Source organism: Mus pahari, chromosome 6, assembly GCF_900095145.1.
Source record: "Mus pahari chromosome 6, PAHARI_EIJ_v1.1, whole genome shotgun sequence".
NCBI lineage: Eukaryota > Metazoa > Chordata > Mammalia > Rodentia > Muridae > Mus > Mus pahari.
In genome coordinates, this window is record NC_034595.1 from 17,064,107 (window position 1) to 17,076,279 (window position 12,173).

At 52.9% G+C, this 12,173-nt stretch overlaps 1 protein-coding gene across 5 annotated transcripts in view; it reads right to left on the minus strand.

Moving 5' to 3' along the window:
• Nucleotides 1-11,002, minus strand: part of Kif12 (kinesin family member 12) — a 17,712-nt gene extending 6,710 nt beyond the window's left edge. For 2 of the 5 annotated variants that reach the window (XR_003844101.1, XM_029540366.1), the window contains exons 1-18: nucleotides 10,537-11,002; nucleotides 10,378-10,443; nucleotides 10,210-10,288; nucleotides 9,823-9,950; nucleotides 9,657-9,732; nucleotides 9,205-9,339; nucleotides 8,948-9,083; nucleotides 8,214-8,305; nucleotides 7,880-8,036; nucleotides 7,198-7,316; nucleotides 7,005-7,109; nucleotides 6,418-6,520; nucleotides 6,242-6,335; nucleotides 5,993-6,079; nucleotides 5,624-5,708; nucleotides 5,450-5,548; nucleotides 4,947-5,038; nucleotides 4,749-4,867 (exon numbers count right to left, since the gene is read on the minus strand). Coding sequence is in view for 4 of the 5 variants with exons in the window: in XM_029540366.1 (XP_029396226.1) it covers nucleotides 4,749-4,867; nucleotides 4,947-5,038; nucleotides 5,450-5,548; nucleotides 5,624-5,708; nucleotides 5,993-6,079; nucleotides 6,242-6,335; nucleotides 6,418-6,520; nucleotides 7,005-7,109; nucleotides 7,198-7,316; nucleotides 7,880-8,036; nucleotides 8,214-8,305; nucleotides 8,948-9,083; nucleotides 9,205-9,339; nucleotides 9,657-9,732; nucleotides 9,823-9,950; nucleotides 10,210-10,288; nucleotides 10,378-10,443; nucleotides 10,537-10,562 (1,798 nt within the window). In the remaining variant the exon portion in view is untranslated. Of the gene's footprint in view, nucleotides 1-4,162; nucleotides 4,509-4,748; nucleotides 4,868-4,946; nucleotides 5,039-5,449; nucleotides 5,549-5,623; nucleotides 5,709-5,992; nucleotides 6,080-6,241; nucleotides 6,336-6,417; nucleotides 6,521-7,004; nucleotides 7,110-7,197; nucleotides 7,317-7,879; nucleotides 8,037-8,213; nucleotides 8,306-8,947; nucleotides 9,084-9,204; nucleotides 9,340-9,656; nucleotides 9,733-9,822; nucleotides 9,951-10,209; nucleotides 10,289-10,377; nucleotides 10,444-10,536 lie in introns of those variants that run through there. The other 3 variants (XM_021200974.2, XM_021200975.2, XM_029540367.1) reach the window with 3 other exon arrangements.
• Between the last annotated feature and the right edge of the window lie 1,171 nt (nucleotides 11,003-12,173).

Consider the following 12,173-nt stretch of genomic DNA (forward strand, 5'->3'; position numbering starts at 1 on the left):
CTCTCTCAGCTCATGCTAACTGTGCTCAGGGATACCTCCCTCTGGGGTCCAGCCCTCCCTCTGGGGTCCAGCCCTCCCTCTGGAGTCCAGCCCTCCCCCTCCCTCTGGGGTCCAGCCCTGCCTCTGGAGTCCAGCCCTCCCCCTCCCTCTGGGGTCCAACCTTCCCTCTGAGGTCCAACTGGATAGCTCTCACAGTGGCCTTTGAGAACATTTTTCCTCAGGAACCATTCCTAACACATATATAGCCTTCCTCACTTCCTTCAAAGTGAGAACTGCAACCACATTGTTTCTTGTGGCTGTTGAGGAGTAAAGGCTTGCGAGCCACGCTTGGCACACAAAGGCGTAAGTTGTCACTGATTCTCCTGCACAGTGATTGTCAGTTAGCTCCTCCTTTTCCCTTCACGTGACTGGGTGATCCATGAGAGTAGGGCTCTGGCTCAGCTTCAGGCCAGTATTACTTGTGCCTGCTAAGTGGAGGGCCTGTCTCTAAGTGAGGGCTTGCAATCACAACGAATGAGAGTTCAGGACCACATCCCAACTCAACTGTCCAAGTTCATCCTAGGACCAACACCAGTGGCAGCTAGGGTCCTGCAAGGTTCATGTAGTAGTATGTCTCTTGATTAGCCATGATGGTCTCCTACCATAGCACTCACCTGTCTGTAGTTTCAGTGACCTCTGTTCTCAATTCCCAGCAAGGACACACCTACTTGCCTACTCTGCCACCATGTTTGTCTGGAAAACTAAGGCAGATGAGGCCTGGTCACCCAAGGAGAAGGCAGAAATGGAATCGTCCTTTACAAAGAGACAAACTATCTCTTAAGGGCTGGAACTCCCACAAGAGCTCTGAAACTGAATATGAATTTGGGCCATTGTATCTGTCATTAGATCAGGGGAGACATACGTGGAGAGAAAACAGAGCCCATTGGTGGTTGGTGGTTAAAGCAGCAGGTTCCTAACACTAGGGTCAGTACTCCCTTGACTTCAAGGCTTCACTGTCATTTTTAGGGTGGTGTGATTTGAACTCGGGTCTTCATACACACTAGGCAAGTGCTCATCTGCTGAGCTATACGCCTGGCTTTCTCACCGTCTTTTATCCCCCTGGAGATAGACTTTCCCTGTGTAGCCCAGGTTGTTCTGGAATGAGCTTTGTAGACCAGACTGGCCTCGAAATCAAGAGATTCACCTGCCTCTGCCTCCTGAGTGCTGAGATAAAAGGTGTGGGCCGCCACTGCCTGACTGACAGTCTTTTATTTTTGTTGATGTTAAATTGTTTATTTGTGTGCCCATATGTATGTAGGTGCACATGTGCACATCTCATTTCAATGGCTTCCTCGGAAGTGACTTCATGAAACTCGTGCCACCCTACAGCTCTCTCTGACTTCTGCCACACACCCAACTGCGCACTGGCTAAAGATGAAGCCCCAAGGCGCTGGAAGACTCAACCGGAAACTGTTTTAGTGGTCCAGGTCTCTCTTGATGTGTCACCATTCTAGAAACTCATAGAAGGCCATCAGAGCTCTAGTGAGCGACTCCTCCCCATTGGACCTGTTCCAACTTGAGTACATTTTAAAAGTCCATAGGGGCGAATAGAATTGGAATTCTGGGAAATGCCAAGAATTTCCTTCAATTCCAATGTTCTGAGATTCTGGCAGCCCTCTTTTGACAGCTTTTTAAACACTTGGGGGGGGGCAAAGTTTTGTCCCCAAATTCCAGCAATCTGCGTTAGACAGTGGCTTTTAGGAATCCAGAAGAGCCACTTGGGTCTGTAGTTCTCACTAAGGGCCACAGGGATATGAAGTCTCACCTGAGACTGTAATCCCATGGACTCACCCAGAGCTTGGAGGAAGCAGCCATCCTGGAAGGGGTGCAGAGGGAATGTGAACATAGCCCTGGGCAGCCAGGGTCAGCAGAGGTCCGCAGAGCCCTATATGTCTCAGGGAAGGGAGGCCAGGCGTGTGTTGAGTTGAGGGCAGGAGCTGGAACTAGGAACCTGCCTGGCTGAAGAGGACCCCCTGAATGCTAACGAGGCGGCTGGGGCTGGGGTCCCCCCCTGGGTGGTCCCCATCCATCCTCTCACTCCCAAGGCAGATGGAAAAGGCTCTCATGTTCAGTGTGGGCCTTCCCTGCCTGAGGCCAAAGGTCTCCCAACAAGCAGGGCTGTGCATCAGGCAGTGGGGTTGGGGGGCGGGGGGTCCAAGGAGGAGCCACCCACACTGACACAGTGATGAGAAAATGTCAGAAGAGGGGAGGGGACCTTATACTGTCAACTGTGATCTCCTCCCCCTTCAGGTTTCTGCATAAGCATCACCCCAACAAGGCCTTTCTAGAACCCTGCATTGAGAACCACACACCTGTCCAGGCAGAGCTCCTTGGCACTGTGTATGTTCTGTGAGAGCAACACACACCCCAGGCGGGTCTCCATACGTTCCTGTTGAGTAGTTTGTGCGAATGTATGTATGCATGCATGCATGAATGAATGAATGAAGAATATACATGTACATATGTGTACATGCATATGAAGGCTGGAAGTCAACTTCAGGAATAATTTCTCAGGCACCACATACCTGCTGTTTAAGACAGAGCCTCTCACTGGCCTGGAACTCACTGATGATAGACTGACAGACTCAAGAGCGCTCGAGAGCCTCCTGTTTCTGCCTTTTCAGTCTTGGGATTACAGACATGTGCCACTACACCTGGACTTTTGTGTGTGTGTGTGTGTATGTGTGTATGTGTGTATGTGTGTATGTATGTATGTATGTATGTATGTACGTATGTATTACATATGTTCTCAGTCTTTTGGAGAGGTGTATTACTCAAGTGAAGGTCAGAAGATGCTTGAAGATAGCTCTCTTTCCACACATAGGTCCTGGGGATTGAACCCAGGTCAACAGGCATGGCAGTCGGTGCCTTTCCTCGCTGAGCCACTTCACCAGCCGCCCTCCTTGACTTTTACATGCATGCTAGGGACTGAACGCAGGCCTTCAAATTTGCTTAGCAAGCCCTTTACCAACTGAGCCATCTCCGAAGTCAGGACTATTAACTCTATCAAACGGTCATATGATTATAAGGTCCTTTTGACCAAAAGCTCGGTAAGAGAAGAGGCCCCTTGTGGTACTCTTTCCGAAAGTTGGGGGATTTCATCTCCATAAGGGTCGTGGAAAAGGACACTGTTGTACCCATTTTAGACAGAAGGTAACCTGGGCTCTGAGCAGCTAAGCTGCCCAGGACCACTTGTGGAGAAGTGACAGGTGATTGGAACCTGTATGGTTAAGCCTGCTCTGTCCTCCTGTACCTGGCCATCACCCTGTTTCTGGAGCCCGCTTCGACCTTGACCTTTTAGGGAAATCCTGACCTCTGCTGAATACCCGCAGAGTCCACTCACAAGTCATGCGTCTCAACATCTGCTTCCTGGGGGCTGCAGCCTGAGCTGAAGTAGTTAGTCCCTGCTTCCAGACTCTTCCCTACACGGACTCAGGGGTCACGGGGAAACTCAGAAAGGCCAAAGACATACAGCACACTCAGAGGGCCTCAATACACCCTGGTTCTATCTTTATTTTGTCCTTGTTCCCTGACGGGAATATGCTTTGAAGACACTTGGAGCTTCCTTTTAGAATGCTGGATGAGAGAACCCTTAGTCTTTCTCTGCTTGATCTTGTACCAGGAAGTATGGTGGAAAAACCAGTCCTGGTACCCAGAGCGGGGGTCACCCCACTCAGAGACGGGAGGTCCCCAGGCCAGCATCCCTCCAAACAGGACCAGGTTCCTAGACATTACCTGAAGCTCTCAAGTTTTGCTTGCTCCTCCCCTAAGGCTCCCACAGGCCTGCGGCTGTGGGCTGCCTGCTTGGAGCCCTGGCCATTACCAGGGCTCAGATCCCAAAGGAGGCCTGACTGAATGCCAGGCATACATACTGCAACTCAAGAATCTCTTCTAGTATGCTGACTCTACCACCCATGAGGCCAGCCTGACCACATCACAAGCCTAAGATGGGGACTTCCCACCAGCCAGTCATGGCTCCCCTATACCTTTGATACAACCCAGACTCTGGGAGCAGCTAGAGCACCCTGTGGTCTTTTGGATTTTTCCTCTTTCACCTCAATGATCACCCCCCCCCCATGGAAGTGACAGCCACCTAGATGGCCACCCAGAACACAAGGCTTACTAAATTAGAGCTGATGCCTCTCTTTATTTAAGTTCCCCACCCCCACCCCCGCTGCCACATACTGTGAACCCAGACTCAGGTTCAAGGTCTAGGGTCAGGGTTCCTGTACCTCCTTAGGGTGCCCCAGCTCTGCCCAGCAACTATTTTCGTTCCAGTTCACAGACAGAGAGATGGAGGCCCCGTGGGCACAGCCGGTCTGGTAATCTTTAACAAGAAGAGAGGCCTTGGCCAGGGCTTTGTGTGTCCCCGATGGGCTGTGATTGTCTCTGGCCAAGGTGCAGGGAGCTGCTGATTTGCTGTGTAAGGGTTTCCGGCCTTGGGGTCAGGTTTGGGATCCCAGATCCTCCTAAGGAACAATGAGACTCAAAGCCTGTACTCCAAGCCTGACTGACTGGCTGACTGAGGCCCAGGATCTGCTGTGAAAGCCTCAAGTACCCTTTCCCCAAGTTCTCAGGCTCCAGTAGAGGTCAGGACCAGAGGAAAGGACTCTGCTGTGAGATTCAAAGTCTGGGAGCTAGAAAGGCCTTAGAAATCACCTCCTGCCCTTCAAGATGGGAATCATACGGCATGTACCCCCAATTTTCACCTCTTAGCACATGTGGCATGTTTGAGGGCCCTGCAGGCAGGGGTGGTGCAGAGGGTAACACTTCTTCTCCCATCAGCATCTCTGCCAGGACTCGTGTCTGGGTCCAGTCACTCTGACTCCTAGATGGGTATGGAGAAAGAATGAGCCTACTGGCTCCAGGCCTCCCACTCCCACCTCTATACCCCAGGCTTGGCCTACCTCTCTTGTGGGGGGTTGGCAGAGCCTGGTCTTGGTGGAGGTGCCCAGGGTGGGGGCCGCACAGACTGAGACACCTCGGGCTCCAGCACCTGCTGAAAAGACAAAAGTTCATGCCGGGTGACCTCGGCCTTTCATGTCTGGGTACTCATTTCCTCTGTGGGCTACAGGTGGTTCTTGGAATGTCTCCTCCAGGGAGTGGGAGCTCCTTGAAGGCAGAGGTCAAAACAGAGTGGGGCCCAAAGCTTAGGCTGACTTAGGGAAGCTTCCAGAAAGAATGAGTGAGTGGATGAGGAAACCAATGCAGAAGTGAATGGTCATGTGTGAACACCACAGTAAGTGAATTTCCTAAAAGAAGGCCGGGCTGGAGGCCAGGCACGCAGGTATTCCATGCCCTGGGCAGAGAGAGGGACCCAGCATCTGCCTCCACTCCTGCGCCCCCATCCAGAGCTCTGGGATCACCAGGACTGCTGAGCTCTGCATCAGTGTCTTCAGTACCTTCCTACCTGTGGCATGTGGCACTCTCTCCGTGGACAAGCCCAGTGGGCCAAGGACACTCGGCACAGAGGACAGAGGTGGTGGCAGTAGCAGAGGGGTGGCAGTGCCTGCAAGAGGTATATCATTGGCTCTGTGACACTCTAGCTTGTCCCCCACAACCCAGGATGAGCAGTGAGACTCACGTGGCAGGAGGCAGCTGGAACCATCCTGCAGGGACACACAGGGGTAGAGCCCTGCTGGGGAAAGGGACAAGCCGAAAGGAGGCGCCTGGGAAGAAGAGCAGGGTCTAAGTCTTCAGCCCCCAACCAGGACACCTCTCTATAAACTCATCCCCTTAGCATCAAGGCCGCCAAGCCAAGATCCCATCTCCCAGAGGAGGGGCTCAGCAGTTAGTGGTCAACTGACTAGCCCAGGGTGACACATGCAGCCAAGAGGTGGCACAGCCAGAAGCTGAAGCCAATGATCAGGCGTAGAAGCATGATGCTCATTTGTTCAGCCAAGTCCCCTCTGCCAGCTTCCATGTCCCAGGCCTGCCTTATGTCTACACTCACCTCTCCAGTTCATGGACCTGCTGGGCCAGGACACGCTGCTCTGCCCGGGCCAGGTCCCGGCTACTTCGCAGCTGTCGCATTTCCTTCCTAGTGGAGAGTAGGCTTCGGGTGATGAGAGATAGGGCCAATACCATGAGGAAGGTGGGAACCAAGGGGAGCAGAGAACCAGGCATGGGTAGGTCTCAGACAATGTAGATGAGCAGGAAGGAGTAGGGAGAGAGTCCCAGTGCTGGCCCAACCTTGATTCACCTGAGCCTCTCGTTCTCCAGCATAAACTCCTGCAGCATCCCATAGAGGTTCCGCTGGGCCCAGGCCACCCGGGCTCCATGGGCCCCCCCTGGTTCTGCAGAGAAGCAGGACATTGCTGGACTCGAAGCCACCCAGACTCTATCCCCATCCCTTCCAGGCCCTTAGAAAGCTCGTACCTCTGGTGTGCATTTGATCCAGCTGGAGCCGCAGGTGACGATTCTCCTCTTGGAGCCTTAGCAACTCAGCCTCTGCTTGCTGGGGTGGCTTTACTCCAGGGGACTACCAAAGAAGCCCAGGGCCACTCTTTATGGTTGTGTAGGCTGTGCCCAGCACAATGGCTTTCCAGTGTGAGGATTTGTGGAGCCAAAACTTCAGCCCCTGCTTTACCTGCCAGCCTTACGTGCTGGCCCAGGTCATGCCTCGTCTTTACTGTGTCATCCTGAAGGGATTCAGTCAGAACTGGACTTGACTCCAAGCCCAAACTCAGTTCTGCCAGTCTTGACTTACATTGCGATCTCCAAATTGACCACATATGAGACCCCATATTAGACCTGACCAGCTGAGATCCTGAGTACATCTTGATGACAGCCCATGCAGTCTCCAGCCCTAGGCCTGCCCAGACTCTGTGGCATAGACCCTTGGCTATGACTCTGATACCAATCATGACATCATTCCCAGAATTCTAACCCAAATCCCAACGCTGATCCAATCCTAGATTCCAACCAGGACGGTAACTGGCCCTGGCTGTCTGTTACCTCCTTACCTTGGGACCCTGTGGCCGGGTGGTGATGCGCTGAGCTCGGCTTGCATATCGCAGAGTGCTGAGAGTCTCAGGAAGGCACTGTGCTGAAGGGGACACGCAGGCAACCTAGAGAGGCCCGCCCCTGAGTGCTTATATGGAAAAGACCTTTCCTTAGGGCTCCGACCCCCTGTCACCTTCCCCATCCATAGGATACCATGAGTGTGACTCCACGGCCCCCAAGTGAGTCTGCCAGCAACTTGGTGAGCTTGCTGTCCCGGAAGGGAATGTGGCTCTGCTTCCTCTGAGGGTCCAACAGCAGGGAGATGCAGTGTCCTGGTAAAAAGAGAAAAGCTCAGAGAGATTGCACTGTGTAAGCCAAGCTGCCTAGCTGGGCTGCTGCAAGAGCAGGAAGCCCTTCCAGGCTGGTGAAACGCTAGCCTCATCCCATCACTTTCACAGTGGAGTCTTGCAGCAGACCGGGCTCTCTGAAGGCACAGATGTACTGTCCACTCAACTCCCAATATACAATAGAGATTTGAGGGATCTCCAATCTGACTGAAAAAAAGGGTGTCACCAGCAGCTGCCACACCATAGGCAAGTTGTGAAGCTAGTTCCCTAGGGACCTAGGGCTAGCCATGCATTTGGATACACAGACTCATTCTTTTCCCTGTACTGTGCCCGTCTTCCAGGAGTACAAGGGACATATGTAATGATGCTGTCCTTAGAATGAACAGCCTGGTAACCGTCTACCAGAGGAGGAAAGTCAGCCTCAGACTTGATGCCAGAACTCTAGCCCTCATCTGCAACCCAAAGTCCTGTACTCTCCCTAGTGCAGCAATGGATCCAGATCAGAGAAGAGACCCAAAAAGTCAGACCAGTAAGCCGCCAGGTCTCACCCAATGCCAATAGGCTGCGGTTGATGCTATTGGCCTCAAGCATCAGCTGCCCTCGAGATCCTGTGGCTGCCACTTTCTCACTGCCTGCAAGGTCCACGAAGCACAGCTTTCCTCCAACAGGGGGCTCCCCAAGGTCCACAGGAGGTACCTGCTGAGACTGGTGAACCAGGGCTTGGTGGGAACTTGGGGAGGGCTGTCTGTATCAAAGTCCCAGTGTCTCAAGGTCAAAGGTTTCCTCCCCACACACCCAGCAAAGCCAAATTGTTTTATACATGCAAAGGCAGAGGCTCGATGGGTATCCCGGAGCCAGCCCTTCCACAGGCTGGACACTCACAGTTGGGCGGCTGATGTGGAGTGTAAGCAGAGCATGGCTTCTGCTGGAGGCCTGGTTCAAGGTATGTGAGGAGCTCCGACGACGGCTAAGACCTGTGGAAGAAAATGTCAGGGGCTGTACCATCTAAGAAGAATGGGCCATGCCAGTGAAAGGGCATTCCCCAAGGAGCAAGAATGTCAGAGAGGTAACAGGACAGAAGCAGGAAGGGGTGGCTGGCTGACGGAGTAAAGGGTACCAACTTTGGTGCAGCCAGGCACAAGGAGTATGGGAGAAGGGAGCAACAGAACATCAGAGAAGCACCTCTCCTACTGCGGAAAGACAGGAATGAAAACAGAGATCAACAGAGACATGGAATGTTGGGAGCCAGATCTATAGTCCCAGTGTCCCCAGTGCCTGCCTGAGGAGGGCTCTAAGTAAATGCTCAAATGAGCAACTAAGGCTGGGACGATGACTTTGTAGATGAGCTAGGCTACGGGGTATGACCATTTCTCTTAGGCTCTGCCAAGGTGGAAGGTTAAAACCGAGAGGAGTGAATGAGAGGCACGAACAGGCAATCTGGAAGGCAAGGCAACCATCGTGTGGCCAACCTTGCCAAGGCTTTGAATGGCTGCTCTGCTGGCTCTTCTCTACCTCAAGAATCCTCTTTTAAGCGCCAATTCCAGCAGCCTAGGTCCAGAGAGCCTCCGAGGGAGTTGAGGAATCCTTGCCCCCAAAGTTCCCACGAGGTAGCCTACCCATCTGCAAGAGCTCCATCAAAGCCTCCAGACTGCCAAACTCCACCACCCGAAGCTGCTCCACATAGAAGCCTCGAGCCTTGGTCCACCTAACCGGCAGAGGCCGCGGAGACCCCAGACTCAGCAAGTCCCAAACCTGGGAGGGGAAGGGGAAGAAACAGGCTCATAGCCTTTTGACAGTGGTCCCATCTCCCTTTCTGTTTCTTAGCATCCTTGGTCCTTGGAACATAAGACCCGGTGGACTGCCATTCTCTTACCTGCTCATTGTAGATCTCCAGGTAGGAGGCTCGGAGGGTGACCGGGGAATCCAGGTGCTGCACACGATCTAATAGCCAGGTGAAGGTCCTCTGCATGATGCCAGCCAGGCTCGGGTGCACGGGCACCCCTTCCCCCTGGGAGAAAAGACATCTGGGGCTTCAGTGGCAGCCTCTTTGCGGAGCATTTAGTGCTCCAGAAGTCATGCCATGGGCCCGACACTATCTCATTGAAATCTCAGAGTTCGTAGTCCATCCGCGCCACCCTACAGACGAACTAACTACAAGCAAGTAGGAGAAGCTGCCCAAATTAGAACACAAACTTCCAGACTATGCAAGTCCTTGCCTTTGTTGCTCAGATACCAGGTCTGTGAAACAATGGGGTGGGACAGCATTATCCACGCCCCTTCCAGCCTGGAGTCCCATCCACAACCCGGCTTCACCAGGCTGCTCACCTGCGGAGGGGGTCCAGTCAGAGTGTAGGTCTTCCCAGAACCAGTCTGGCCAAACGTGAAGACCGTGCAGGAGAAACTGTGGGCAGCAAGGACGTGGCTGAGCCCGAGAAGCGGGGCTCCAGGCGGTGTGAGAATCCAAGCCCTGCGCAGCGCAAGCATCACTCACCCGCGCAGCGCCAGCTCACCCAGGCGCTTCACACCGCAAGCTCTGAACACGTCCTCCTGCGTGCGCGCCCCATCCAGTACAGCGCCGAAGCGGAACGCCACATCGGGGCCTCCACCCGGAGGGCTCACCTGGAGAGAGGATGGAGTAAGGGCGAGGCACCAAGTAGGGATGGAGCATTCGGAAAGATAGGCACTCAGGATTGACCGAAGTAACTAGGAGGGGTGGGACGTTCTGTGGTGGGAGAGCACATCCTGGGGAGGCGGGACTATCTAAAAGGGGGCGGACACTCTGTGCGGAAGCAGAGAGGGGTCCTAAGGCAAAGTTGCTCCAGTTGGACGCCTGGGTCCTCTCCTCAGATTCTTTTGCGGGGTTGGAAAGGTTTCTTACCTGCAGAGTCCTGGTCCCCGAACAGTGCAATGCACTCTGCTCCCCTCGACGCAGCTCCACTGTGCTCATGGGACGCACCCTGGCATGCAAGACAGACAAGATGGTCTATCCGGATAGTGCTTTTGGTCCCTTCCTGGCCCGGGTGCCTCCTAGTGGACCCATACTTACCTGAGCACCACTTGAATGGGGGTTTCTGATCCTTCTGGCCCTTGCTCCAGGTTCCACGCTGGGTCTCTGTGGCCACATGAGAGTTACCATCCCTGCCTTTAGTATCTGTCCTCTGGGAGAGCTTCAGGGGATCCGTAAGGTCAAACAAGTTGTACTTACCCATCAGGAGACCCACGTTCCTCCATATCTTGTAGTGCACAGGATTCCTTTCCCTTTCCAATATGCCTCCCGCTCACCACAGCATGACTGTCCAGACACACTTTATTTCCATCCCCCTCCCACAGCCAGTCATCCAGAAAGACTGCAGTCTGCCCAGAGCTAGCAAGTTAAAGATTTACCCACCCCACCTGTGAGGTGGGAAGTTCCATGCCAGGGAGGGCATTCTAGCTAGGGGTGGTTCTGGAGTCTAAGGATCCCTCGCTTTGGCCAGTCTTCTCTGGAGAGATCTAAAGAATTACCCAGACCACCTTCCTGTGTCTCAAAGACATAAATCAGGGATGAGAAGGGCTCCGCTAAGGCCACAGAGCCAGAGAAAGAACGAGGCTCTTCTGGCACATACCCTCCATCTCCCAATAGCTCAGCCTTGCCTTAGCACAGAGCCCAGGGAGTGGAGGACCACAGAAAGCCTGGCTGCCTGGTTGGCCTCTGGGCTGAGCTGACTTCAGCTTCCCAACATCTGGTTAAATATTGGTGCACCTGCCTCTGGCAAGCTAGGGCTAATCCACAGCCAGTGTTGTGTTTAACTCTGTTGGCCTGGCTCACCAAAGCAGCAGCAGCAGCAGCAGCAGCAGCAGCAGCAGCAGCAGCAGCAGCAGCAGAGATGTCTGTGAGCATGCTCAGGCTGGACCACCACTTTTCCCTGCCGGTCTCCAGGATGATCCCAGGCCTGATAATTCCTAAGTCAGCCTACCCATTGTTGCTGATGAGAGGAGTGGGAATAACCCAAGGGTATGGAATCTTTGGGGGAAGCACAGGGTGCATAGTGTGAGAAGGCAGGTGAGGAACTCCAAGTGAAGCACACAATTCAGTAAGGTAGGGAAGAAAAATCTTGTATCTGTCCTGCCACTGGTCTTCCCACCATAACTGTTGATGGGCCATTCTATGAGCTAGCGTCCTGGGTTGAATAAGAAGGAGGAAGCAAGCTGATCCATCCTTCTCTGCCTAATGACTGAGGGTGGAATGTGACCATGTATCTTAATTTCCTCTGCCACGACTTTCCTGTCATGATGGACTGTGTGCCCTTAAACTATGAGCCAAAAGAACGCCTCCTTTACATTTTCTGCAAAGTGCTTAGTCACAGCATTGAGAAAGATCGCTAATGCAGAGATTAAGAAACCAATTGTGAAAGAGCACAGAAAGGTTTTTTTTTGTTTTTTGTTTTGTTTGCTTTTTTTTTTTTTTTGAGTTTTAGCTGCATTTTGGTTTTCCTTCTGTTTTGAGGGTGGATCTGTGAATTCAATTTCCAATGTCTTGAAGTAGCAACAACTATTTTTGCATTCCAAAAGAATCCAGCACGCGTTATTCCTTTGAGGTCCTAATGTGAAGACTGAGCTCTCTTTAATTCCATTGACCATGAGTGTGTTAGGAACAAGACATTCTGTGGACTTTAGTCACACTGACCCATTTATAAAAGGTGGTTTTAAAAAAATGATGCTCTGGGGAAAAAAAAAAAAAAAAAGCCGGGCGTGGTGGCGCACACTTTTAATCCCAGCACTTGGGAGGCAGAGGCAGGCAGATTTCTGAGTTCGAGGCCAGCCTGGTCTACAAAGTGAGTTCCAGGACAGCCAAGACTACAC